Source organism: Trichechus manatus, unplaced genomic scaffold, assembly GCF_000243295.1.
Source record: "Trichechus manatus latirostris isolate Lorelei unplaced genomic scaffold, TriManLat1.0 scaffold00017, whole genome shotgun sequence".
Lineage (NCBI taxonomy): Eukaryota > Metazoa > Chordata > Mammalia > Sirenia > Trichechidae > Trichechus > Trichechus manatus.
Window position 1 is genome coordinate 18,757,809 of NW_004443953.1, and position 26,532 is coordinate 18,784,340.

General features: G+C 37.6%; 1 protein-coding gene across 3 annotated transcripts in view; it reads left to right on the forward strand.

Moving 5' to 3' along the window:
• Positions 1-26,532, forward strand: part of FIG4 (FIG4 phosphoinositide 5-phosphatase) — a 141,832-nt gene that overhangs the window by 19,740 nt on the left and 95,560 nt on the right. For 2 of the 3 annotated variants that reach the window (XM_023727647.1, XM_004372458.2), the window contains exons 4-6: positions 12,516-12,672; positions 22,444-22,494; positions 24,781-24,938. In XM_023727647.1, the coding sequence (XP_023583415.1) occupies positions 12,516-12,672; positions 22,444-22,494; positions 24,781-24,938 (366 nt within the window). Of the gene's footprint in view, positions 1-12,340; positions 12,409-12,515; positions 12,673-22,443; positions 22,495-24,780; positions 24,939-26,532 lie in introns of all 3 variants that reach the window. The other variant, XM_023727648.1, reaches the window with a different exon arrangement.

The window sequence follows — 26,532 nt, forward strand, 5'->3', positions numbered from 1 at the left end:
AGATATCAAATGGGTATTTATGTAGCAACTGCTATGTGCTCAGCACCATGCTCAGTTTTTATGTAGGAAATGAAAAAATGTAGAAGTGGTTCTGGCCATTAATCTCTCTGTCTGGCTTGTTGAGGAGTGAAAAAAGTAAAAATTAGCTTGGACTGCAAAAATCTGCTCTGCCATTCATCAGCTGAAATAACAGACACAGGTAAAACCAGCTGCAAAGTGAACAGGAATTTCTCCCAAGGATATGCTGCAACTGTAAAATGTCATAACCTCCTTTTTTGAGTGACTGCCTCTTTCTTACTCACTGAGAAACTTTGTTCTTTAAGATCAGAGGCTATGAGAAACTTTGCTGTCTGAAACGATGTCAGTAAGATAAAACATCCCACTCTTGCCTGGAGGAGCTAAGTCACTTTACACAGAGAAGCAGCCTCAATTTACTGCTTGGGTGCAGAGCTTCAGAGAAGGGGTTTCTGGGTACAACATTCCACATCCATCCCAACATTATTGTTTTTGAGGAAACTGGACCCTGGGCCCACTTTGCAGTTCAGACCTGATGTTGATCCCTTTATACACAGACTTGCTTTGGTTTGAACCTATTTACTTAAAATTGTACCTAAACTCCACCCTTCCCCCAAATCCTCTAATTCTTTTACTTAAGTGAGATGCTCCACAATTACTCTGATGTGCATTCTCCCTCATTGGAGTACTGTGAATTTGTCCCTGTTGGATTTCAGCTGATTGGACTAGGATAGAGGACAAAAATCAATGCACATGAAACAACTTCAAGATTATAATTGAGCCAAACTATGTAGTATAAACTAAATGTTGGAGATTACATAAGAGGTGGAATGGCCAGGAAAGTTTTCCTGGAGAAGATGAGACTCGAGCTGGACTCTGAAGGAGGAGCAGGATTTGGCTAGATGTAGGGAAGAGAGGAGGGAACTCTGGTAGGGGTGAAGGTGTCCATGGGTGCTGGAGTGTTGGGGTGAGTTGTTGGATGGGGCCAGATTGCTCAGGGCCTTTGAAGTCAGCCAGAGGGCGGTCATATCTTAGCTTCTCTGCTGGCAGAGCCTTGTTTTGAGGTCATTTTTTTTAACGCTTACAATATTATCTCTGTGCTTCTTAAACCTACTGGACTGTATGTAATATTGACTGATTGATCAGTTTCTACAAATGTTAACAAAATTAATATGGACTTCACTGTGCTATATAGTTTCAACTGTTTATGTTATGGAGTCCTGGTGACGCCAGTGGTTAAGTGTTCAGCTGCTAATTAAAAGGTCGGCAGTTCGAATTCACCAGCCACTCCTTGTAAACCCTATGGGGCAGTTCTGCTCTGTCCTATAGGGTGGCTATGCATCAGAATCAACTTGAGAGCAACGGGTTTTTGTTTGTTAGGTTTTCTGATAAGCACTTTCTATTTTGTGACTATATTTTTTGAAAATTTGTTTATATTTAGACATATTTCAATTTTGTTCTTCTCAGTGTGCTTTTGTAGCTCTTCATATATAATTCATTTAGGTCCACTTTGTGTCTTAAGTGACTTAAGTGGAAAGGTAGAGAGTAGTGTGGCACGACTGGCTTCTTCCTCTCCTTAGCACTGGCCGCTTTTAGATGCCTTCTACTCAGTCTTGACGAGTTGTCAAGGTTACATGTTTAATGTATAAGTATTTGTGGGCATGTGCATGTCTGTGTATGTTATGTAAGTTCATGTGTTTAAATTGCATAAATTCCATATATTTATATTTATATATATATACGTAGATATATATGTTAAATTCCACATTAAGTTCTGCTTATATTTTAAATGAAGAAAAAAACCACTCAAAATGTGTCTTATAGTAGGCTCTCATTTAAATTGTGTTTAGTTGCTTAATAGTTTAAGCTTATCCCTTTAAATGTTAATACTTTATTTTTACTTTTCTAATGTAAATTTCCTAAGTTATATTTAATATCGAATACCTCACTAGCTAGGATTTTACTATTCAAAATTGAACCTTTCTTGATGGTTTAGTGTGACAAAGTGAAGGATCGGTTATTAAACCGTGTTTAAAAAGAGCTGCCTTTAGGTATTCTGGAGTATATCCTGCGCTTTCCGTTTACATTTAGTGACCTCCTAGACTGTATACTTTTTTGTTTTAATGGTACTTCAGTCATTCTTCATTGGTCTTGACACATTTGCTTCTAGCAATATTTCCTGCCTCAATTTTAATCTGTTGATAACCGAGCTTATAAAACCAGAAGCTTTATTTTAATCAATTTATAACCAAGTTTGTAACCAGGTACTTTATTTTACACACAAACATTAGTTAATGAACACTGGATAGGGGCTGAAGGTGTCTCCATGTTTTTCTTAAGTGACATTTTTAGCCATTGTTGTAGTTATTTCTCCTGCAATTAGAGGTCTCTTAGGTTTGTGACTGTACTTGAATGGGCGAAGTCACTGTAAGACTGACCTACCAGCAAAGTGACACAATACTGTACTAAGTGAACATTTATTATTTTTATATAAATACGTTATGTACTCTAATGCATCAGTTTACTTTGAAATGTAAATATAGTTCAGAATCAATGAAGAGTAAACAGGGAATTAATAAAAGTCTATGATTTGTGTAGTATACCCACTCCTCACTTATCGACTATCTTGTTATCTGATATTTTGCATTTACGACAATAGTAAAAAATCTACTGTACAACTATTTTATGCATTAACGATGTGCATTTGGCAGTAATGAACTTCAAGGTGTGAAGTGAGAGTAACGCTGGCTGTGGTGGTTTAGGTTATGAGTCAGCTTGGCTGGGCCATGATTCTCAGTGGTTTGGCAGTTACGTATTGATTTAATTTAGCAGTTATGTAATGATGTAGTCATCCTTCATTTTGTGATCTGATGTAATCATCTGCCATTTTGTGATCTGATATGAGCAGTCAGTCATTTGAAAAGGGAGTTTCCTTGAGGATGTAGCTTACACCCTAATTTTTGCACAATGCAGATTTTCACATAACAACCTGGTCTTTGGAATCTAACAATGTCAATAAGTGAGGAGTGGGTGTACTGTCTTAGAAATAATGTTATTGTTGTTCGGTGCTGTCAAGTCGATTTCGACTTGTAGCAACCCCATGTCACAGAGTAGAACTGCACTGTAGGGTTTCGTAGGCTGTAATCTTTACAGGAGCAGATCGCCAGATCTTTCTCCCACAGAGCCACTGTGTGGGTTCAAACTGCTGACCTTTTGGTTAGCAGCCAAGTGCTTAACTATTACGCCACCAGAACCCTTTTACGAATAATGAGGGATACTGAAATAGTAAAAGACAAAACACTTATCTTTGAAAAATAAATAGTCTAGTTTGCAAACCAGTACTTGTATGAAATAACTAGAATGATTATCTTCTATTCTGTGCCTAAAATATTTTCTCTACTGATTTTTTTGGCATGTTAATTTGTAGATAATATTTTTGCTGGAGTGTTTTGGACTGTTACTATAGTTAATTTAGTACGTAATCTATAAGAATTTAAAGCAGTGCTTCTCAATTATCTGTGGTAAAGGGCCAGTATTTTCTCCCCAGTATGTCACAAACCAATACATGGTCCTACTGTGCATAACTTGTATGCAGCTTGTACCACATGTGACTCATCAGGCAAGTTGAGTAGTTCCCAAACTAGTTTATACCCTGTTTGAGGCTGATTTACTTATCATACACTTGGGTATTGTGGCAATCTCAAATTGCTCTGAAGTGTCTAAACCCTTACTCTCAATTTGTTTACTTGTCTTTTCATGGGCCAGTACTGAGTAGTTCATGGACCAGCACTGGCCCCTAGATAATACTTTGAATAATACTGACTTAGAGGGTTTTCTTTAGTATAAACATGGCTTGGTCCATTCCCATAGTTACCTTGCCAATTCTTGACCTGCACATTATTATTTGATGGCCAGCAGGAGGTTTGGGAAACCACTGGATGTAATCAAGAGCATCTGTCACAAAGTTGTTTTATCTGGTTCTGGGGTACATGGATGAAGTAGGTGGCTGGTGGCCTGTAGTCCTTGCTACTATCAATTCTATGACTGTCCCTGCTCCTTTTGATGCATAACCTTCAGGTCTATGTCCTTTTTCCACCTGTGTCACCCATCATAGGACACTTTTGTGAGCTGCTAGTACATTGGAGGGGAAAGATAGACTAACAAGGGTCATCGTAGTTGACTTAAGTGATAAATTAAGTTGTTATTTAAAGCAACACCCTTAGAAATAGATCAGCAAATCCAAGGTAACAATGAAAACAATAACAACAGCAAAGTGTGTGCCCCAGCCCAGTTAGGGAGCAGTAAGATTTGAATTAGAGATGTCACTTTGGTTCCAGAGAGCTCTGTGGTACGAAGGCCCTAGGTACCTTGGGTAGATTTTTCATAGTGCTGTCTTCACTGAAGGTTTCCAAGATAATGGCTAGCTGGCATGGGAACCCCCAAACAGAATATTGTATTTTCCCTGTTAGTGGGCTGGTGGAGTTCTTTCTAGCCACCAGAACACCACACTGCTCCAATTCTCTCATAGTGTCCTTATTTATATACTTTGCTTGTTATCCCTCTCAAATGACACAGCCTTCTCATCTTTTGGGAAAGAGAAAGTACTTTTGCATGATGGCCATTATTTCGTCTTCTGGGAAGTACTTGGTGAATTGATCTGGGCCAGGAGCATGCCAGAGTACATAGAATGAAGATGAACAACTTGTTCTGGTTTTTGGTATGTTAAAATGATGAACAAGTTGACTCTTGGTAGATGTCTGCTACAAAGTAAAGCCTTTTAGTTGTTGATTTGTTGATTCTATTTGACAGAAACTTATTTAAAAAGAGAGTGACGTTTCCAGTTGGTAGTAAAAAGGAAAAGGGAAATAATCTCATTTATACTGCGCTGAAGGCGTTTGTGCTGGTAGAAAAGAATTTCTTTCATACAGTATATTTTTCTTTTTTCAAATTATGAAGGGACATGTAAAGTGACATAAATAGGCTAGAGCTTAAAATGTAAACTTAAAATTCAGTTGAAATGCTAGTTGAGAGAAATTGTTACAGTGAATTTTTTTTCCTAGAAAATAAATATATGGCAAAAATAAAAGGGAAGCTCATTCACCTTGGAAATAATTATTAGTTAAACCCAATTAAATTCTCTTCTTGAGTGTATTAATGCTGCTTCCAAGAGTTACTTTTTAATTTTTATCTTTCTAGAAGGATAACTGCTTCCTAACTTTTGATGAGGTAATCATCAGCTTTATTTTCCTTCCCATTCCTGTGTCCTTCAGCTTTAGTCAGGGAATTTATGGCTAGTCTCTAGGAGAAAAAAGGGCTCAAATGAACATTTTTAAAAAGAGCACTTTGTGCTTTGTGGACTTCTAAGATATAAATATTTTTCATTGTTTTAATAGCATTTTTCTCAGTAATACAGCTCATATAATCTATGAGGCATCTTTCCCTTATATATTTTAGCTCATTTGTGTTAATTTATTCAATTAGTAGTTTCATTTTTTGTCAGCTGAGAATAACAAGACAGAGATAATAGATATTTATCGGTTCTAGAGCAAACATCCATAGCATCAGGATCCCTGCTCAACTTTATAGATACACCGCTTTTCATAAGTGTGTGTGTGTCTGAGAGAGTGGAGAGAGAGAGTTAGTTTGGAAAGATGTTATTGCTAGATATACGATTCTTGGTTGACATTTTCTTTCTCTTAGTACTTTGACTATGTCATCCCACTGCTTTCTGGCCTCCGTTATTTCTCATGAGAAATCAGTTGTATGTGACAAGATATTTTTCTCTGGCTGTTTTTGAGATTTTCTTAATAGTCTTTTGGCTTTCGGTATTTTGATTCTATGTTGTGTCTGGGTGAGGATCTCTTTGCATTTGTCCTACTTGGAGTTTGTGGAGCTTCTTGGATGTGTAGATTAATGGTTTTCATCAAATTTGGTACTTTTTAACCATTATTTCTTTGAGTTTTTTTTCTATTCTTTTCTCTCTCACTCCTCTTCTTGTACTCCCTTTACGTGTATGTTGGTGTGCTTAATAGTGCCCCATATTACACTGAGACTTTGCTCATTTCTCTTCATACTTTCTTTCTCTCTGTTCTTCAGATTTCATAATCTCTATCAAACTATATTCAAAGTTTTCGGATGCTTTCTTCTGTCAGCTCCAAGCCCCTTTAGTCAGTTTTTTATTTCAGTTATTGTACTTTTCACCTCCAGAATATCCCATTGATTCTTTTTTTTTTAATAATTATGTCTCTTTTATTGATATTATGTATTTGATAATACATTGTCGTCATACTGTTTTTCACTTCTTTAAGCATAATTTCCTTTAGTTCTTTGAATGCATTTATAATAGCTGCTTTGAAGTCTTTGCTAATTCTGACATCTGGACCCTCTCAATGGCAGTTTTTGTTGCCTGCTTTTTTTTTTTTTTTTTTTCCCTTTGTATGGGTCACCCTTTCCTGTTTATTTCTGTATCTTGCAATTTTTTTTGTCAATAACTGTACATTTTAGATACCATATTATAGCAACTCTGGATACTGATTCCTTATCCTCTCTGGGGGAGTGGGCTTCCTATTATTCTCATTTTCTTATTTATTAGCTTAGTGACTTGACTGGAATATTTCAGTAAAGTGTATTTCCCCTGCAGTGTGTAGCTTCTAATGTTACTCCTCAGAGGGTACAGCTTTGGGCATGCTCATAGTCAACTTGACACCTCTTCCCCCAGGATGATAACAATGGTTTTAGCCAGGCTCTGTCTGAGGGTCTTTTCCCCTCATCTCCTTGTTAAGCTTCTAGCTGGTCTGCCTCTATTGGTAGCACACCCAGCTGTTGTTGTTGTTGTTGTTAGGTACTGTCAAGTCGGTTCTGACTCATAGCAACCCCTATGTACAGCAGAGTGAAACACTCTCCGGTCCTTCACCACCCTCACAGTCATTGCTATGTTTCAGCCCATTATTGCAGCCACTGTGTTAGTCCATCTTGTTGAGGGTCTTTCTTTTTTTCCTGACCTTCTACCAAGCGTGATATCTTTTCTCCAGGGACTAGTCCCTCCTGCTCTCAGCCTCCGCTAATTGCTGGGACTGGTACCAGCCCTTAGCCTCCATTAATTGCTATTGACTGCTTTACTGTTTTCAACAATGCTCTGGGGCATATGCTTCACAGTCTGATACAATTAAATTTGGGCCCCTTTGCCAGGGTTGTCTGTGAGGCCAGTGTTTTTTTTTTTTCTATTGTACTTCAGGTGAAGGCCCACAGAACAAACAGTTTCCCATGAAACAGCAGTACACACATTGTTCCATGGCATTGATTAACAACCCCACAACATGTCAACCCTCTCCCTTCTCGACCCTTCTTTTTTTGTTGAAAATATACATAGCCAAAGATACACCACCCCAAAAATTTCTACATGCACAGTTCAGGGACATCAACCACGCTGTTCCAGTTGTGCTGCCACTGTCACTCTAGATGAAGGCCTACAGAACAAAATAGTTTCTCATTTAACAGTTAGTGCACATGTTGCCCTATGACAACAGTTAACAACCTCACAACACATCAACACTATCCTTACTCAACCTTGGGTTCCCTATCACCAGCTTTCTTGTCCTCTTTTGCCTTCTGGCCCCTGTCCCTGGACTGCTGTACCTCATTAGTCCCATTTGGTTTTATGGGGCTGTCCACTCCCAGGCTGAACGGTGAACCTCAGAGATGACCTCACCACTGAGCCAAAAGGGTGTCTGGGGGCCACACTCTCGGGGCTTCCCCAGTCTCCTTTAGGCCAGTAAATCTGGTCCTCTTTTTTGTGAGTTAGAATTTTGTTCTACATCCTTCTCCAGCTCCGTCCAGAACCCTCTGCCGTGATCCTGGTCCGAGCAGCCAGTGGTGGTAGCTGGGCACCATCTAGCTGTACAGGACCCAGTCCAGTGGAGGCCTTGGTAGCTGTGGTCCATCAGTCCTTCAGACCAATCCTTTCCCTACATCCTGCTCTATGAGGCCAGTTTTTGAAGCTTGCTCTGACTCCTAGCTGTCATAGCTGTCTCCCCAGTTCTCTCTGTTACAATTCTAACTGGTCTCCTATTTTGCTTGTTGCTATCATAGAGCTACCAGTTTCTTCGTAACTACTTACCAGCAAAATCTTCATTGTTCTCAATAATACTCTTAGATTTGAACTTCTTCATGCTCGATTACAAATAAAGTCAATCTCCTTAGAGAAAGCTGTGGAGCTCTCTGTTCTTACGGTCTGTCTCTGCCCCTGGGAAGAACCTCTGTTCCACTGCTCTGAAGCTGGGAGCAGGGACATCAACCCACTTCTCTTGGAGTGGCACCTCTGCTCTAAGAGCAGGGCACTGGATAGGAGTGGTAGTCCCTGATCTTCTTGGCTTGCATCTCCTAGAATGGAACCTCTGCCGTACAAGCAAGCTGGGGTGATGGCTGTTGGGGCTTGGTATTCTCAACCTTTCATGCCTGGAGTAGAGCTTCCACCCTATGAAGCGGGGGCTGGATAGCAGAAGGGAGCCCTAAACCTTTGGCTATACTTGCCTGGAATAGAGCTCTGCAGCACAGAGCTGGAAGGGATGAGAAATGCTGATGGTCTGTCCCTCCTGAGAAGTAACCGTAGCCCTATAGTAGGTCTGGGTAGAGAAGGAACACTGTCTTGGCGGCCCCTGCCCGCAGTAGAGCTTCCATCACACTGAACTGGATAGGGAAAGTGGAAAACAGGTCATGGCTCAAATGTCACAGACTCTTGCTGAGATTTACTGCTGTTGTTGTTGTTGTTAGGTGCTGTTGAATCGGTTCCAACTCATAGTGACCCCACACACAAGAGAACAAAATACTGCCTGGTCCTGCACCATCCTCACAATCATTGTTATATTTGAGCCAATTGTTGCAGCCACTGTGTCAATCCATCTGTGTCAATCCATCTCACCCTTTACCAAGCATGATGTCCTTCTCCAGGATTTGGTCCTTCCTGAGAACATGTCCAAACTACGTAAGACTAAGTCTCACCATCCTTGCTTCCAAGGTGCCCTCTGGCTGTATTTCTTCCAAGACAGACTTGTTCGTTCTTCTAGCAGTGCATGGTATATTCAGTATTCTTCACCAACACTGTAATTCAGAGGCATCAATTCTTCTTTAGTCTTCTTTATTCATTGCCCAGCTTTGGCATGCATGTGAGGCAATTGAAAGTATCATGGCTTGGGTCAGGTACATGTTAGTCCTCAAAGTGACATCTTTGCTTTTGAACACTTTAAAGAGGTCTTTGGCAGCAGTTTTGCCCAGTGCAATATGTCTTTTGATTTCCTGACTACTGCTTCCTTGGGCGTTGATTATGGATCCAAATAAAATGAAATCCTTGACAACATTAATCTTTTCTCCATTAGTGATGATACTGCTTATTGGTCCAGTTGTGAGGATTTTTGTTTTCTTTATGTTGAGGTGTAATTCCTACTAAAGGCTGTGTGTAGTCTTTGATCTTCATCAGTAAGTGTTTCAAGTCCTCTTCACGTTCAGCAACAAGGTTGTGTCTTCTGCATAACGCAGGTTGAGATTTACTAGACTTTCCTAAATACATGTTTTTCCATTTGCTTGTATGCCCTTAAGATAATTTCCAGAGACTTTAAATGGTTGTTTCTTTTATTATTATTATTTTTTACCAGTTATGGCTGTTTTACTGGGGAGAGGGTCCCCAAAACTCCTCACATTGCCATTCCAAAAGAGCTCCCCTAATAGAGTTAGTTTTACTTTCCAAAACAAAAGTTCTGGGAACCCAGATATTTTCACCAAAACTGTATGGTAGCCAGTCTGTTCCTGTGAATTTAATGCTACTGAAAATTAAAGCATATGGATCTTTCTTTAATCACCAATATAGAACATCTGCATTCAATGATTTGACAGAAAATAAACGTTATTTATAATACAACTTTCTAATATTCGTAAGAAGCTTAATTATCAGAAATGATATTTGTGGAGGATTGCACAAAGGTTATATAATTTCCTGGATATATTGTGGGTTTGTTTCTTTTTTTGTTTTTCCCAGTTACTCCTTTTTTCTGGGAACTGGCACCATCTCCTTCCTATCCCATCTAAATCACTTGGTTATTGTGTAAAATGGCTTCCAATGCAATGTGACCCTATTTCTTGGCCACAGTTGATTGGTCCAGGGCTGGGCACCCAGAGTTGTGCTAATCTGAGTTCTTCCCTAGGAATTGTGGAACTGAACCTCATAAAAAAGTCTCTTCCCAGTAAAGCTTTGGGATATAAAACCTTTAGTTGTCAGCAGCTGTGTTTCCAGAGAAACTGGGGAGACTGTTTATGGAGAGAGATAAGAATGGTGTCAATATTCAGAGACACATCTTGACCTTGTTTTTCTCTGAGGCTCAGCACATTGTTGGTGTCATAGATCACCTCAGTATCCTTAAAATAAGTTCCTTTTTTAGGTTTAGCTTGCTCAAGTTGAATCTTGCCTCTAGCAATCAAGAGTCCACGAGGTCTGTTTTTCCTCTTGATCACCGTTTCCCAAAGTATGTTCCTCAGAACGTTTATCCATTCTTAAAGTTCTTTGAGTCAGAGTCAACCCTGTGGCATGGTAGTAGTAGTAGCATAGTCCTTTAAAAAAGGATCTTTGTGTATGTGGTCGGTGTGTTCCATGGTCAAACAAATGTTTGAAGACACTCTTTTTCCCAACAGAGATTTACACTGTGTGTTAGCACAGTACTGTAAGGCTCTGGGAGCTTAGGTGATTTTTTGTTTTGTTTTAAGTTTCTTTAGCCCAGTATTTCCCTAATCTATTTGCTCCCAGCTCACCTATTCCCACAGAATCTATTAACTGGTTATTCATAGAGAGCACATTTGGGGAAAAGCTGCCTTAGATACCTAAATTTTATCTTCAAATTAAATTAGGCCATCATTGAGCTGTGTGCCTTGTGTATATTCTTTTAGTTTGTAGAGAATAACATTTACTGAATTGTGCTTTGGCATATGAAATAACCATAAGACATATGTGCCCTTGACACTACTACAGAAATTTCCTGAGATTGTTGTTACCTGCATCACATGGTGTCCTTTTTTTTTCTTTCTTTTTTTAAATGAGGACTCACTCTAGAATTATCTCTTAGTTCTCAGACCTAGGAGTAGCTTCTCTAAGCAACTGGTTTGGTTTTTATCTTACAGACACTGTGTATGGTACAATTAAACGTGTATGTACTAATCTTATTCACAGGAGCCCTGGTTGCACAATGGTTAAGCACTCGGTTGCTCACTAGCAGGTCAGTGGTTGGAACCTACCAGTGGCTTCACTGGGAAAAAAGACCTGGTGATCTGCTCCTGTAAAGATTATAGCCTAGAAAACTCTACAAGGCAGTTCTACTCTGTCATACAGGGTCACTATATGTCATATGGAAACCCTCCCTGGTGGCGTAGTGGTTAAGAGTTCGGCTGCTAACCAAAAGGTTGGTAGTTCGACTCTACCAGGTGCTCCTTGGAAACCCTGTGGGGCAGTTCTGCTCTGTCCTATAGGGTTGCTATGAGTCAGAATCAACTCGACGGCAACGGGTTTGGTTTTTTTTTTGAAATGTCATATGATTGGAATCGACTTGATGGCACACAGTAACAACAATCTTATTCTTGGCTTCATCTTAATTTCCTCAATCTTGTTTTCCTTTACCGTAATTTCCTCCCTTATTTTTATTAAGTATTTTATTTATTACTCTTGTATGTATTTTTGCAAGGCACTTCAATCCTCTTTGGAGTGAGACTAAATGTAAAGAGATGAATGAATAAAATAAAATTGTTTAAAATTAATATGTTTAAATGAGATACATGTCAGTATAGATACTTATAGAAAATAATTCATAAGACAACTGTCATGGATTGAATTATGTCCCCCAAAAAATGTGTGAATCAATTTGGCTGGGTCATGATTCCCAGTACTGTATGATTGTGTACCATTTTGTAATCTGATGTGATTTCCTTATGTGTTGTAAATTCAGTCACTATGATGTAAAAAAATGGATTAGCGGTAGTTGTACTGATGAGGTCTACAAGATTGGATAATGTCTTAAGCCAATCTGTTTTGAGATATAAAAGAGAGAAGTGAGCAGAGACACATGGGAACCTCATACCACCAAGAAAGCAGTGCCGGGAACAGAGTGCATCCTTTGGACTGAGGTTCCTGCACTGAGATAGTCCCAGAACAAGGGAAGACTGATGACAAGGACCTTCCTCCAGAGTCTTCCCCTGGAGCTCATGCCCTGAATTTGGGCTTATAATCTGCTAGACTGTGAGAGAATAAATTTTTCTTTGTTAAAGCCATCCGCTTGTGGTATTTCTGTTACAGCAGCACAAGATGACTAAGACAACAACTGAAAATTTTTATGGCTATAAATCATGGAGAGAAATCATAAAGTAAGAAATGTATCTAAAGACTTTGGCCTTCTAAATATAAGTCTGATAAAATCTAAAAGCATTAAGTTTACAAAGCATTATATTTATCTTTCTTTTTTGTTGCATAGGTTTCGTCAGATTTTTAGAAGGCTATTATATTGTGTTAATAACTAAAAGGAGGAAGATGGCAGATATTGGAGGTCATGCAATATATAAGATTGAAGATACAAATATGATCTATATACCCAATGATTCTGTACGAGTTACTCATCCTGATGAAGCTAGGTATGTACTAGTGTTAATTACTATTTTTGTAATGTGGTAGACCAGTTAGAACACAAAATATATTCAGAGGATTATAAATGTTACATAAAAAGTTCAAATGCTGGCTCAGAATTTTACAACTTTTATTCAAAGGCTATTAAAAACCCCATTATAATAATTCTGGCAAGAATCCACAGTAGATTCTAAAACCATTAAGTGAAAGGTTGTTATTGGGGAACAAGATAGTCACAATCTCACCATATCACTCCATGAATCTCTTTATTATTTACGAAGAGAAAAGGTATTTTTTATAATAAAAAAAAAGACATACTTGACCAAATGGGCAAACTTAGCATCACCAATAAAGAGACAAAAACTTACATTATGTGCCTCTTTGTGATGCAGTGGGAAGGACACAGATCATCTATATAGTTTTCTTGCAAAAAATATTTAACTTGAATCTAAGAATGAGGAAGTAATCAGACAAATCCATACTGTGGGACATTGTGCAAGACAGCTAGCCTGGATTCTTCAAAAATGTCAATACTGTGAAAGACAGAAAAAGCCAGAGGACTATTCTAGATTTTAGGAGACAAAGGAGATGTGACAGCTAAATGCAACATGTGAATTTCATTTGGATCCTATATTAAAGCATACATACACATACACAGATATAAAGAACTTTATTGGGATAGTTTGTCTATAGACAATAAGTTGTTGTGTTGTAGTGTGCCGTCAAGTCAGTTCAGACTCATAATGACCCTATATGGCAGTAGAATTGCCCCATAGGGTTTCCTAGGCTGTAATCTTTATGGAAGGAGCCCTGGTGGCTCAGTGATGAAAGCACTTGGCTGCTAACCAAAAGATCAGCGTTTCAAACCCACCAGCCGCTCCATGGGAGAAAGATGTGGCAATATGCTTCTGTAAAGATTTAGAATCATGGAAACCCGATGGGGCGGTTCTACTCTGTCCTATAGGGTCCAACTATGAGTCAGAATTGACGTGATGGCAACAAGTTAATCTTTATGGGAGCAAATTGCAGGGCATTTTTCTCCCGTGGAGCCTCTGGTTAGCAACCTTTCGGTTAGCAGCCAAGCACTTAACAATTGTGCCACCAGTGCTGCTTATATAGACTATATACTAGGTGATAGTGAATCATAATTAAATTTTGGTACAGTAATAGTATTGTGAACATTTAGGAGATGGTCCCTGTTCATAGTAGATACATACCGAAGTCTTCAGGGGTAAAGTGTCACGTCTGCTGTTGTTGGGTGCTGTCGAGTCGATTCCAACTGATAGCGACCCCGTGTGACAAAGTAGAACATAGGGTTTTCTTGGCTGTAATCTTTATGGAAGGAGATCGCCAGGTCTTTCTCCCATGGAGCCACTGGGTGGGTTCAAACCACCAACCTTTCAGTTAGCAGCTGAGCACTTAACCATTGTGCAACCAGGGCTCCTTTGTGATGTCTGCTACTTACAATCAAATGGTTTAGAAAAATAAAATAGGCATGTATATTTAAAGAGAGAGATAAAGTGCGTGTGCGTGTGTGTGTGTGTGTGTGTGTGTGTGTGTGTTTAAGGGGAGAGATTTTAACAGTTAATTCAGATAAAGGACATACTGGTTTTGTTGTGCTGTTTTTTAGTTCAATTTTCTTGTAAATTTAAAGTCTTTTAAAATAATTTTTTGGGGGAAAATTATTGGAGCCCTGAGACTGTGGGCAAGGCTATTAAATTGATAGAGAAAAGGGTAGAATTGATTTATTTTTAATATTATAAAGATTAAAACTGAACTAAGTTAGATATGTTTACAAGTTTTTAAAAAAATTTTTTTGATTGTACTTTAGATGAAGGTTTACAGAGCAAGTTAGTTTTTCCTCATTAAACAATTACTATACATATTGTTTTGTGACATTGGTTGCCATCCCCATGACATGTCAACACTCTCCCCTTCTCGACCTTGGGTTCCCTATTACCAGCTTTCCTGTCCCCTCCTGCCTTCTTGCCTTGCCCCTGTGCTGGTATGCCCATTTAGTCTTGTTTTATTTTATGGGCCTGTCTTATCTTTGGCTGAAGAGTGAACCTCAGGAGTGACTTCAGTACTGAACTAAACGGGTGCCCGGGGGCCATACTCTCGGGTTTCTCCAGTCTCTTATCAGACCAGTAAATCTGGTCTTTTTTTGTGAGTTAGAATTTTGTTCCACATTTTTCTCCAGCTCAGTCTGGGACCCTCTATCGTGATCCCTGTCAGAGCGGTCAGTGGTGGTTGCCAGGCACCATCTAGTTGTGCTGGACTCAGTCTTGTAGAGAGGGCAGGTAACATTTTACATTTAATTACACTTTATACTTTTATAGTGTTGTTCTGGTACATGAACTGAGGTTAAGGGTCGTGTGACTCTCTTGCTTAAGACCTGCTTAGATAATAGTTTTCTGGATCCCTGATGATGATTTCGAAGCGGGGTTGTTAAAAAAATTTGTTTCAGTTGAAGATAAGTACAGCTTCCTAGATAAAAGGGACTTTTGTGTTACACCAACCGAAAAAAATATATACCCCATAAAGTTTAAAGGCAGCCGTAGTATATTGATTAAAAGTGAAGTCCTATAGATGAGTACATTTGAATCCAAGGGATGAGAAAGAGATGAAGAAATTTGTATTACTTATAAACCTCTTCTTTATGATTCTTTAGCCAAGAATAGTAGAAACATAAGAGAAATCCATAACATAGTCAAAACATAATCTAACCCACATAGTGACCTGACTATCTTTAAAGAATGAAATTATCTTATGATTAGTATTGTGCAATAAAAGAATATTATCCAGAATAAGATACAATTATATTAAATAGCTTGTAGTAGGCAAACTGAAGTATTATTTGCTAGACAGGTAGAAGTTTTAACACACTTAAAAAGTTATATAATCTAATAACATATTTAAGTAAAAATATTTGGTAAAATATTGGGAAATAAAATAGAGTAGTAGTAAACATTCCATACATAATGACAAGTAGAGCTCATCTCTGTAATGCATGGTTGTATCAACTGTAGAAGATTTATTGGAGCAACTTGCCATGTTAAAATGTTGATGGGAAAAATATGATCATCTTAATATTTGCAGAAAATATATTTGATGAAATTTGGTATCCACTCATGATCAAAAGTCTTAGCAAACTAGGAATAGAAGTTGTTAGGTGCTGTTGAGTGGATTTTGACTCATAGCAGCCCCATGTGACAGAGTAGAACTGCCCCATACAGTTTTCTAGGCTATAATCTTTTTGGAAGCAGATTGCCAGATCTTTCTCCCACAGAGCCACTGGGTAGGTTCAAAACTGCCGACCTTTTGGTTAGCAGCCAAACAGTTAACAGTTGTGCCACCAGGGCTCCTTAGGAATAGAAGGGACCTTTCTTAATCTGATAAATGACAGCTATTAAAAACCTGCATTGAAAAGTATTCTTAGAAGTGAAACTTTAGAAGAGTACCCTTTAAGGTCAGGACAAAATAGAGGTATCTGCCATCACTGCTAATACTCAACACAGTATTAAAGGTCCTAGCCAATGTGATGGGACTAGAAAACGAAATCAGGCATAAGGTTTGAAAAGAGATAAACATTGTCATTATTTGCAGAAAGCTTGATTTTCTACTTGGAAAATCCAAGAATATCTACAAACTCTGAGAACAAATGAGAAAGTTCAGAAAGTAGACTGAAGAAAAGATCAGCATATAAGAACCAGTAGTGTTTTTAAACACTGGCAATAACCAATCAGAAAATTTGGTAATGATCCCATTTACAGTAGCACCAAAGACAATAAGGTACCCGGGAATAAATATAACAACACTTGATGGAGAAAATTATAAAACGTTATTAAAAGATTTTAATAATCCCTAAATAATTGGAGAGATGGCCCTTGTTCATGGATGAGAAAGACTCTGTGTTATGACACCTTATGAAGATGTTAGTTTTCCCCCAAATTAATTGATAAATTTAATGTAACTCAAATCCAAATTCTAAGAGGATTTTTAAAAAATGGAACTTGATAAACTTATTTTAGGAGCCCTGGTGGTGCAGTGGTTAAAGCACTCCGTTGCTAACCAAAAGGTCGACAGTTTGAACCTACCAGTCAGCCGCTCTGCGGGAGAAGGATGCAGCAGTCTGCTTCCGTAAAGATTTACAGCCTTGGAAACCCTATGGAGCAGATCTTCTCTTTCCTGTAGGGTTTCTATGAGTCAAAATCGACTCGATGGCAGTGGTTTTGGTTTGAACTTAAATTTTAAAATTCATATGCAAAAGTAAAAGTCTAAGCATATTCAAAAAAATTCTGAAAAAGAGAAGGGATAGGTCCACCAGAGGTCCATGGCTGGTGCAAACGGTTTGTGCTCAACTACTTACCTAGAGATAGGCAGTTTGAATCCGTTCAGCGGCTCTGTGGAAGAAAGGCCCACCAATCTGCTTCTGTAAAGATTACAGACAAAAAAACTTTATGGAGTAGTTCTACTCTGTAACATACAGGGTTGCCATGAGTTGGAATCGGTTCAGTGGCAACAAGTAGGTCGAACCAGATAGTAAGACTTACTGTAATTAAGGTAACCAAATGGGTAGTAAGTTACGACTGCTTTGTATTGGTGGAGAAGTGGACAATGATCAATGAACAGAGATGAGAAAGTATAGAAAAAGATCCATTTTATGTGGGATATTGGAATATGATATAGAGGGCATTGCAAATCATTGGGGGAAGGATGGGCTAAATGGTGTTGGTTTTACATTTGGGCTAGAATAAAATTAGATTCCAATCTTGGACAATACTCAAAAAGCAGTTCCAGAAGTACAAACACAATTTAAAAAAAAACTCCCAGAAGAAAATAAAGATAAATATTTTTTGAGATCCTTGTGCAGAGAATGATTTCATAAACAAAATGTAAAAATCACAAACCATAAGGAATACAGTGATATATTTGATGATGATGTGCTTGTTATTTGGTGCCGTTGAGTTGGTTCTTACTTGTAGTGATCCTATGTACAACAGAACGAAATACTGCCCACTCCTGTGCCATGCTTACAGTCGTTGCCATGTTTGAGCTCATTGCTGCAGTCACTGTGTCAGTCCATCTCGTTGAGGGTCTTTCTCTTTTTCACTAATCCTTTACTTTACCGAGCATGATGTCCTTGTCCAGGGACTGCTCCCTCCTGATAACGTGATCAAAGTACATAAGATGACATCTTGCCATCTTTGCTTCTAAGGAGCATTCTGGCTGTACTTCTTCCGAGACAGATTTGTTCATTCTTCCGGAGGTCCATGGTATATTCAGTATTCTTTGCCAACACCGTAATTCGAAAGCATCAGTTCTTCTTTAGTGTTCCTATTCATTGTCCAGCTTTCACATGCATGTGAGGTGATTGAAAACACCGCGGCTTGGATTAGGCACACATTAGTCCTCAAAGTGACATCTTTATTTTTTAACACTTTAAAGAGGTCTTTTGCAGCACATTTGCCCAATGCAATACATCATTTGATTTCTTGACTGCTGCTTCCATGAGCATTGATTGTGAAGCGAAGTAAAATGAAGTCCTTGACAATTTCACTCTTTTCTCCTTTTATCATGATGTTGCTTATTGGTCCAGCTGTGAGAATTTTTGTTTTCTTTACATTGAGGTGTAATTCCTACTGAAGGCTGAAGTCTTTGATCTTCCTCAGTAAGTGCTTCAAGTCCTCTTTGCTTTCAGCAACAAGGTTGTGTCATCTGCGTATCGCAGGTTGTTAATGAGTCTTTCTCCAATCCTGATGTCATGTTCTTCTTCGTATAATCCCGCTTCTTGGATTATTTGCTCAGCATACAGATTGAATAAGTATGGCAAAAGGATACAACCCTGAAACACACCTTTCCTGATTTTAAACCAGGCAGCATATCCTTCTTCTGTTTGAATGACTGCCTCTTGGTCTCTGTACAGGTTCTTTATGAGCACAATTAAGTGATCTGGAATTCCCATTATTTGCAGTGGTATCCATAATTTGTTATGGTATGCCTTTGCATAGTCAATTAAACATGGGTAAACATCCTTTTGTTATTCTCTGCTTTTAGCCAAGGCCCGTCTGACATCAGCAGTGATATCCCGTGTTTCATGTCTTCTTCTGAATCTGCCTTGAGTTTCTGGCAGTTCCCTGTTGATGTATGAATGCAATCATTTTTTAATTATCTTTAGCAAAATTTGACTTGTGTGTGATGTTAATTATATTGTTCAATAATTTCCACATTCTGTTGGATCACCTTTTCTTGGGAATAGGCATAAGTATGGATCTCTTCCAGTCAGTTGGCCAGGTAGCTGTCTTCCAAATTTCTTGGCATAGATGAGTGAGTGCTTCCAGGGTAACATGTATTTGTTGAAACATCTCAATTGGTATTCCATCAATTCCTGGAGCCTTGTTTTTTTCTAATGCCTTCAGTGTAGCTTGGATGTCTTCCTTCAGTACCATCAGTTCTTGATTGTAGTCTACCTCCTGAGATGGTTGAATGTCCACCAATTCTTTTTGACACTGTGACTCTGTATTCTTTCCATCTTCTTTGATACTTTCTGCATCGTTCAATATTTTGCCCATAGAATCCTTCAGTATTGCAACTTGAGGCTTGAATTTGTTCTTCAGTTCTTTTCAGCTTGAGAAATGCAGAGCGTGTTCTTCCCTTTTGGTTTTCCATTTCCAGGTCTTTGCACATTTCATTATAATACTTTACTTTGTCTTCTTGAGCCACCCTTTGAAATTCCTGTTCAACTCTTTTACTTCATCATTTCTTCCATTTGCTTTAGTTACTCGACATTCAGGAGCAAGTTTCAGAGTCTCTTCTGACATCCATTTTTGTCTTTTCTTTCTTTCTTGTCTTTTTAATGACCTCTTGATTTCTTCATGTATGATGTCCTTGGTGTCATTCCACAACTCATCTGGTCTTTGGTCATTAATATTCAGTGTGTCAAATCTGTTCTTTAGATGGTCTCTAAATTCAGGTGGGATATACTCAAGGTTGTACTTTGGCTCTTGTGGACTTGTTTTAATTTTCTTCAGCTTCAACTTGAACTGGCATATGAGCAGTTGATGGTCAGTTCTGCAGTCAGTCCTTGGCCTTGTTTTGACTGATGATATAAAGCTTTTCCATTGCCTCTTTCCACAGATGTAGTTGATTTGATTCCTGTGTATTCCATCTGAGGAGGTCCACATGTATAGTTGCTGGATGGAATATGTTTGAAAAAAGGTATTTGCAGTAAATAAGTTGTTGGTCTTGCAAAATTCTATCATGCGATCTCTGGCCTCATTTCTATCACGAAGACCATATTTTCCAGCTATAGATCGTTCTTTGTTTCCAGTTTTGTGTTCCAATCACCAGTGATTATCAGTGTATCTTGATTGCATATTTGGTCAATTTCAGACTGCAGAAGTTGGTAAAAATCTTCAATTTCTTCGTCTTTGGCCTTAGAGGTTGGTGCGTTAAATTTGAATAATAGTTGTATTAACTGATTTTCCTTGTGGGCTTATGAATATTATCCTATTGCTGACAGCATTGTATTTCAGGATAGATCTTGAAAAGTTCATTTTGATGATGAATGTGATGCCATTCCTGTTCAGTTTGTCATTTCTGGCATAGTAGACCATATGATTGTTCAACTCAAAATGGCCAGTACCAGTCCATTTCAGTTTACCAGTGCCCAGGATATCAATCTTTATGGGTGCCATTTCATTTTAGATGACTTCCAGTTTTCCTAGATTCATACTTTGTACATTCCATGTTCCAGTTATTAATGAGTGTTTGCAGCTGTTTCTCTCATTTTGAGTCATGCTACATGAGCAAATGAAGGCACCGAAAGCTTTACTCCATCAACACCATTAAAGTTGACCCTACTTTGAAGAGGCAGCTCTTTCCCAGTTGTATTTTGAATGCCTTCCAACCTGAGGGACTCATTTTCCGGCACTATACTAGACAATGTTCTGCTGCTATTCGTAGGGTTTTCACTGGCTAATTGTTTTGGAAGTAGATTGCCTCGTCCTTCTTCTTGTCTGTCTTAGTCTGGAAGCTCCACTGAAACCTGTGGTGGCTTGTGTGTTGCTGTGATGCTGGAACCTATGCTAATAGTATTTTAAATACCAGCAGGGTCACCCATGGCATTTATTTGATGATATCGATAATATAAATGTCTGTACAATCTAGATAAATTTTAGGAGACAAGCAGCATTATGAAAGTTGATATTTGCAATGTATAACAAAAATTGGTATTCATAATATGTGAAGAATTTCTATGAAGCAGTGAGAAAAAGATAAACAACCTAATTGAAAAATAGTCAAAAGATATAAACAGGCAACTCACAGAAGAGATTCTGAATAATACTTGTAGTCAGAGAAATAAGTGCAAATTTAAAAGATACCATTTCATTCCCATTAGTCAAATTGGGAGTAATTAAAATGTCTGCCAGTATCAAGTGTTAGCAGAGATGTAGGAAACGGAAGCATTTATACACTGTGAGTTGGAGTGCTATTATTGCAGCCACTTAAGAGGACAAGTTGACATTTTCTAGCAAAATTGAAAATACATATATATTATAACTCAGCGAATCCTTGAGTGGAACAAATAGTTTGTTTTCGGCTACTAACCTAAAGGTTGGCTCTTCAAACACACCCATTAGTGCCATGGAGGAAAGGTCTGGTGATCTGCTTCTGTAACAATTATAGCCAAGAAAACCCTATGGAACAGTTCTACTCTGTAACACATGAGGTCACTATGAGTCAGAATTGACTTGACAGCAACAGGTTTGGTTTTGTCGTTGTTGTTCTGTTTCTGTGTATACGCCCTAGAGAAACTCTACTATATACATACACTCAAACATGTATGGGAATCGTCTTTGAAGGATTGTATCTCATTGTATCTAATAGTGCAGAACTAGAAAGAACCTAGTAGCCTATCAACAGAGGGACAAATACATAAAATGTGGCATATTTTCTATGAGGTACCAAACATCAATTAAAGTTAACAAATTAAATCCATAAGTTTCAACATGGCTAGATCTCAAAAAAATCGGTGAAAAAAGCAAGTTGTAGGATTATATACAGAGTTTGAAATGATTTATGTAAATATTTAAAATTCGCAATGCAGTGCTGTGTATTATTTAAAGATACTTGTAAATTTGATAAAAGTAAAGACACACGAGCTGGAAGGATTCACTGGAAGGCAACACCAGTGATAGCCTCTGGAGAGAGAGAATGAGACTAGGGACGTTTAAAGGAGATTTTAACTTTTAAATCATGTTTTAGTTATTTTGTTTTAAAAAGTTGAAGTCAATATGAATAAGTCTAAGTGTTTATTAATCCTCAGTGACAGGTACATGGATATTTTATTCTGTACATTTTTTTTTGCAGTTTAAAAAACTTTCCAAATTACAAGTATGGTGACCCATACTTTTGCTTGTTTTTATTACTCTTCACTTTACAACCTCATAGCATTTACAAAGCACATTGTAAAAACACAAGCAGGATTTACTTCTGTCTTGCTCAAAGTTAAGTGTCCCACAGGTATTGGTGCATGACTTTCCCTCTCACTGACATAATCAGTGATGAGGAAATAGGCAACCCTACAAAGTTAAGGATGTCTGAAGGAATGATCAGCAGACTTAGAAATTGCTTCAGATGAAATCTCTACTCCAGTGATGGATTAATTCTTTAGTTTTAATAAATATATTTACAAAAGTAAACGTGTATATGTTAAACTATGAAAAAATAATAGTATTGTGTGAATGTAATATTTTTTCTCTTTTTTTTTTTTTAAGGTATCTACGAATATTCCAAAATGTGGACCTATCTAGCAATTTTTACTTTAGGTAAGTTGGAGCTTAGTTTTGTTCCTGTCAATCACTTAAATTTTCATATTATTTTCCAGAGGATAAAAACAGAATCAGAGGACATGGTAGTTCTCCTCTGTTTTTTTTTTTTTTTTAAATAGCCAAATTATTTCATCCAAAAGTATAAAAGTGCAGATGTTTCCTCCTCTTAAAAATCTGACATTTGAAAATCCAGATGTTAAATTAAAGGGTAAGTATTCTTTCTATAAAAATCATCTTTGTTTTAGGTATTTAATATAGTTTAAAGAAACATTCTCATATTGTAGTTATGAATTATACAAGTTAAATTTATACCAGGCCTCTAATATAGAGTTGTGATAGGTTCATAGTTCATTTTCCAGCTAATAATCTATAAAACTTAGGTAAAAGTAAATTCAAAATAGGAAGGATTATTGCAATACCAAAATATTGCTGGTGGCATTATAAATATAATAGTTTTTCTGGAGAGAAATATAGCATTAAATATATATGGAAATATATCCTAAGAAAATAAATCAGTAGAGAAAATATTCATCCCTATTTGTTAAGAAACATTCATAGTTTCTCTATTTATGATAGCCCAGACAAACAAATCTACCTACCCAGAGGCAGCCCAAGTACCAATAACTGAGGAATGGGCAAGTAAATTATGGTACAGCATCGTGATACGGTGTTATACCACCATTAATGAGACCATTATGTGGACTTGGTAGATACAGTGTTAGTGTGATAAATGGAAAATTCTGTTAGCTAAAATGTCCATACTGAAAAATAGAACACAAAATAGAATGTACAAATAAGGACTTGAGTCCTAGGACTGAAAGAAAGACTAGAGGGTTTATAGATATTGGTGGTTTATACTGAAGGGGTACGTTGCATTTTTCTTATTTCTTCTTTTTTTTTAAATTGTTAATATAGCTAACTATTTCTTAACCTGTGGAGAACATGTCTATTATGTAGAATGGATTATGTCTTCATTGATGCAAAACTGAAGGAAGTTAATTATTTTAACTACAGTGAAGGGCTCCTAACTAAATAATTTTCATCTCCACAATTGTTTATTGAATGCATACTTCCATTTTATTTGTCTTATCACCTGCTTTTGGGCCTTTATTGCTTAATTTTATGTTTACAGCATTTGTTGAGTTATTACTGATGCTTGGCAGTACTGTTAGAAATGGTCTCTGCTTTGTATTTCTCAACTTCTTCTCCATCCCCATACTGAGTTCTGATCGAATCATTCCATAAGTAAAAATATGTAGGTTAGTTTTTGTGTCTCTTAAATAGCCTTTTGAAAAGGTTACTACATTCGTAAGACTCAGCTGGAAAACACTATTTGTTTTAGGTAGATTGTTAAAAGTCAAAAACCAACTCTTACTGTAGAAATGTATATATTATATGTTATATACTTTATTCCTATGAGATTAGATGCTATTAAAATGAATGAATTCATCAAGCAAATGTGGTAAAATTGAATTCCACAGATGAAACAGAAAATTAATTTCAATCAAATTGTAAGAATAAATTGAAGAAATAATCAAAATAATGTATGTGATTCTCCAGGCAGAACTGTAACTGTCATCTTCAAAATATGCCTAAAATACTTTAAATACAAACTTGCATATATACTAAAGAATTCTAGATACTTTCTGAAATTCCATGTCAATAATGTATAGCTAGAGCTGTGTATAAAAAGATTATTATGTGAAATGAGAATTACAAAGGGTTTCTTTTAGCCCAAAAGACTAAATTTTATTTGCAGAGAGACCATTATAGTTTTTTGAATGGCCTTTACTCTCCTAAAATGTGTTTCTCTGTAATGACTTACGTTATTTGTTTATTTCTGTTTTATCACAAAGTCAATTATAATACCATCGTTAATAGTTAATAGAATTATTTTTGTTCATAGGTAAACTGGAATACAGAAACTTTCTCTCTTGCAATGGATATTGTAGCACCTACAGATCCCCCATTCAGATACCCATGAGAGCGTGTCTCCTTTCTACCAGTCAATTTAGATTGACTCAGAGTGAATCAAGAAATGCACGTTGTACAAATCAATGACTATATTTCTAGATGTACAAATGCTTAAGTCATGCAATGAGTTTTTCTGTTTCCACTTATGCTCATTTTTTGCTATGTTTTACAGTACTCATTTGAACAGCATTGCTTCCAAGTAACAGGTGCTAGTAATTTAGTTCACAAATTTTAATTCTGTATGGGAGCCAAGGCTGTGAAATATGCTTTGCTTTTATAATTCTTACTAAGTTTCAGTTCTGTTCTCAGTTACAGCTATGATTTGTCCCACTCTCTTCAGTATAATCTCACTGTCTTGCGAATGCCCCTGGAGATGTTAAAGTCAGAAACAACCCAGGCTCCCCAGGCTCGCCAGGAGAGCTTTGACATCTTTGAAGATGAAGGATTAATTACACAGGGTGGAAGCGGTAGGTGGTTTTCAGCATATTAATGTATGTTAATGTGGTATCGATGAAGTGGCTTCTTATTAAATGCACTTACATTTTCCTCATATTTTCCATTGCTCATTGCTCTTTGTCTTTACATGGGTTGTTTCTGATACATGAACTTGACCAATTCATTTTTATAGAGATCATTAATCGTCATGTGATTTCATTTGTAGGCTAGTCAGAAAATTGTATGCTGACATCTTCTAGCAATTATTCATGCACTTTTTATGGAATACATTTAGGTCTAGACTTTTGGAGAAGTTTAAATAGAGAATTGTTTTTTGAATACTGGAGAATACACACCATTTTATTTTCTTTCATAGAGACCAGTTCAGTATGGACTGTTTTGGAAGAAAGCTACCATTGGTTGTCTGTTGTGTGCTAGACACTTACATATAATATTTCTAATCTTCACAAAAACTCTGCTCAGTAGGTATAATGCCAGTTTTGTAGAAATAAAGACTCAGTAGGAAACTGAGGCCTAGAGATTAAATATCCTGCCCAAGATCACATGGCTAGTGTCCAGAAGAACCAGTGTAGCAAGTAGGAGGCTGTTCTTCCTTTGATAGTTCCAGCTGGCCCACTGGCCCCTCCTGGGCCCTGCTTCTATCAAGACCACTGTAGGATCACTGCAGGACCACTACGTAACTAGTCCAGGTGACCCCGGGGATGCTGGACTAACCAATCACAGAACAGAACCTACACCTTTACCCTGGATTCTTGGAATGATCTAGAACTCTAAAGCCAGAGACATTGCTAATGAAAATGTTGTGAGGGAATAATTTCAAACTTAAAGTTAAGGCAGTTTCACGGAATTGGACTGACTATGGAAATATAAGCAAGAAGTGCCTTTGGGTGCCTTTCTCTATGCCACTTAAATGATAGAGATAGATATGTGTGTGCAAAGGTAGACTCCAATCTAAAGTGTCCCCAGAGGGTTTGTCCTTGCAGGACCGCCAAGAAGAAGCTGTGATCTGTTGCACTGCCAAAGGCTCTGGTCCTCTCAAAGACGGCTGAGGTCGTTACTTAAACTGAATGTCATACCTGGTATTGCCCTTGACTCTTGTTAGTTTATTTGATTGAATGTCGCTGGCGTTAAGACCAAACCCAGTGTGGCTCCTCCAGTGCATCGTCTAGACCACATAAATTTGCCCTGGATCAGATACCTCAATTGTAACCCATACCACTAGAGACATGTGTAGGACAAGATAATGTGTACCTGTATATTTACGTGTACTACTTCTGAATATCACACTTAGTGATATTAAAGCCAAAAGTATCACTAAATTTGTGTTACGTCTCATCCAAAATCTGGATTTGGGTGTTTGTTCTGGTATCTGAATTGAGCCTGTGAAGCCACTTAATTTTTTTTTGTTGTTGTTGTTGTTACCTTTAGAGCAAGTCTGCTTGATAAATATGAATGATGGGGGAGACTGATAGGAAACAGAGAGTGACGGTAGAAGGTGTGGAAGTAGGTAGAAAAGGAAAATAATACCTTTTTTTAAAGTCTATACTATATGTCAGGCAGTGTACTAGGCACTTTACATGTATTATTTAATCTGAACAATGTCTA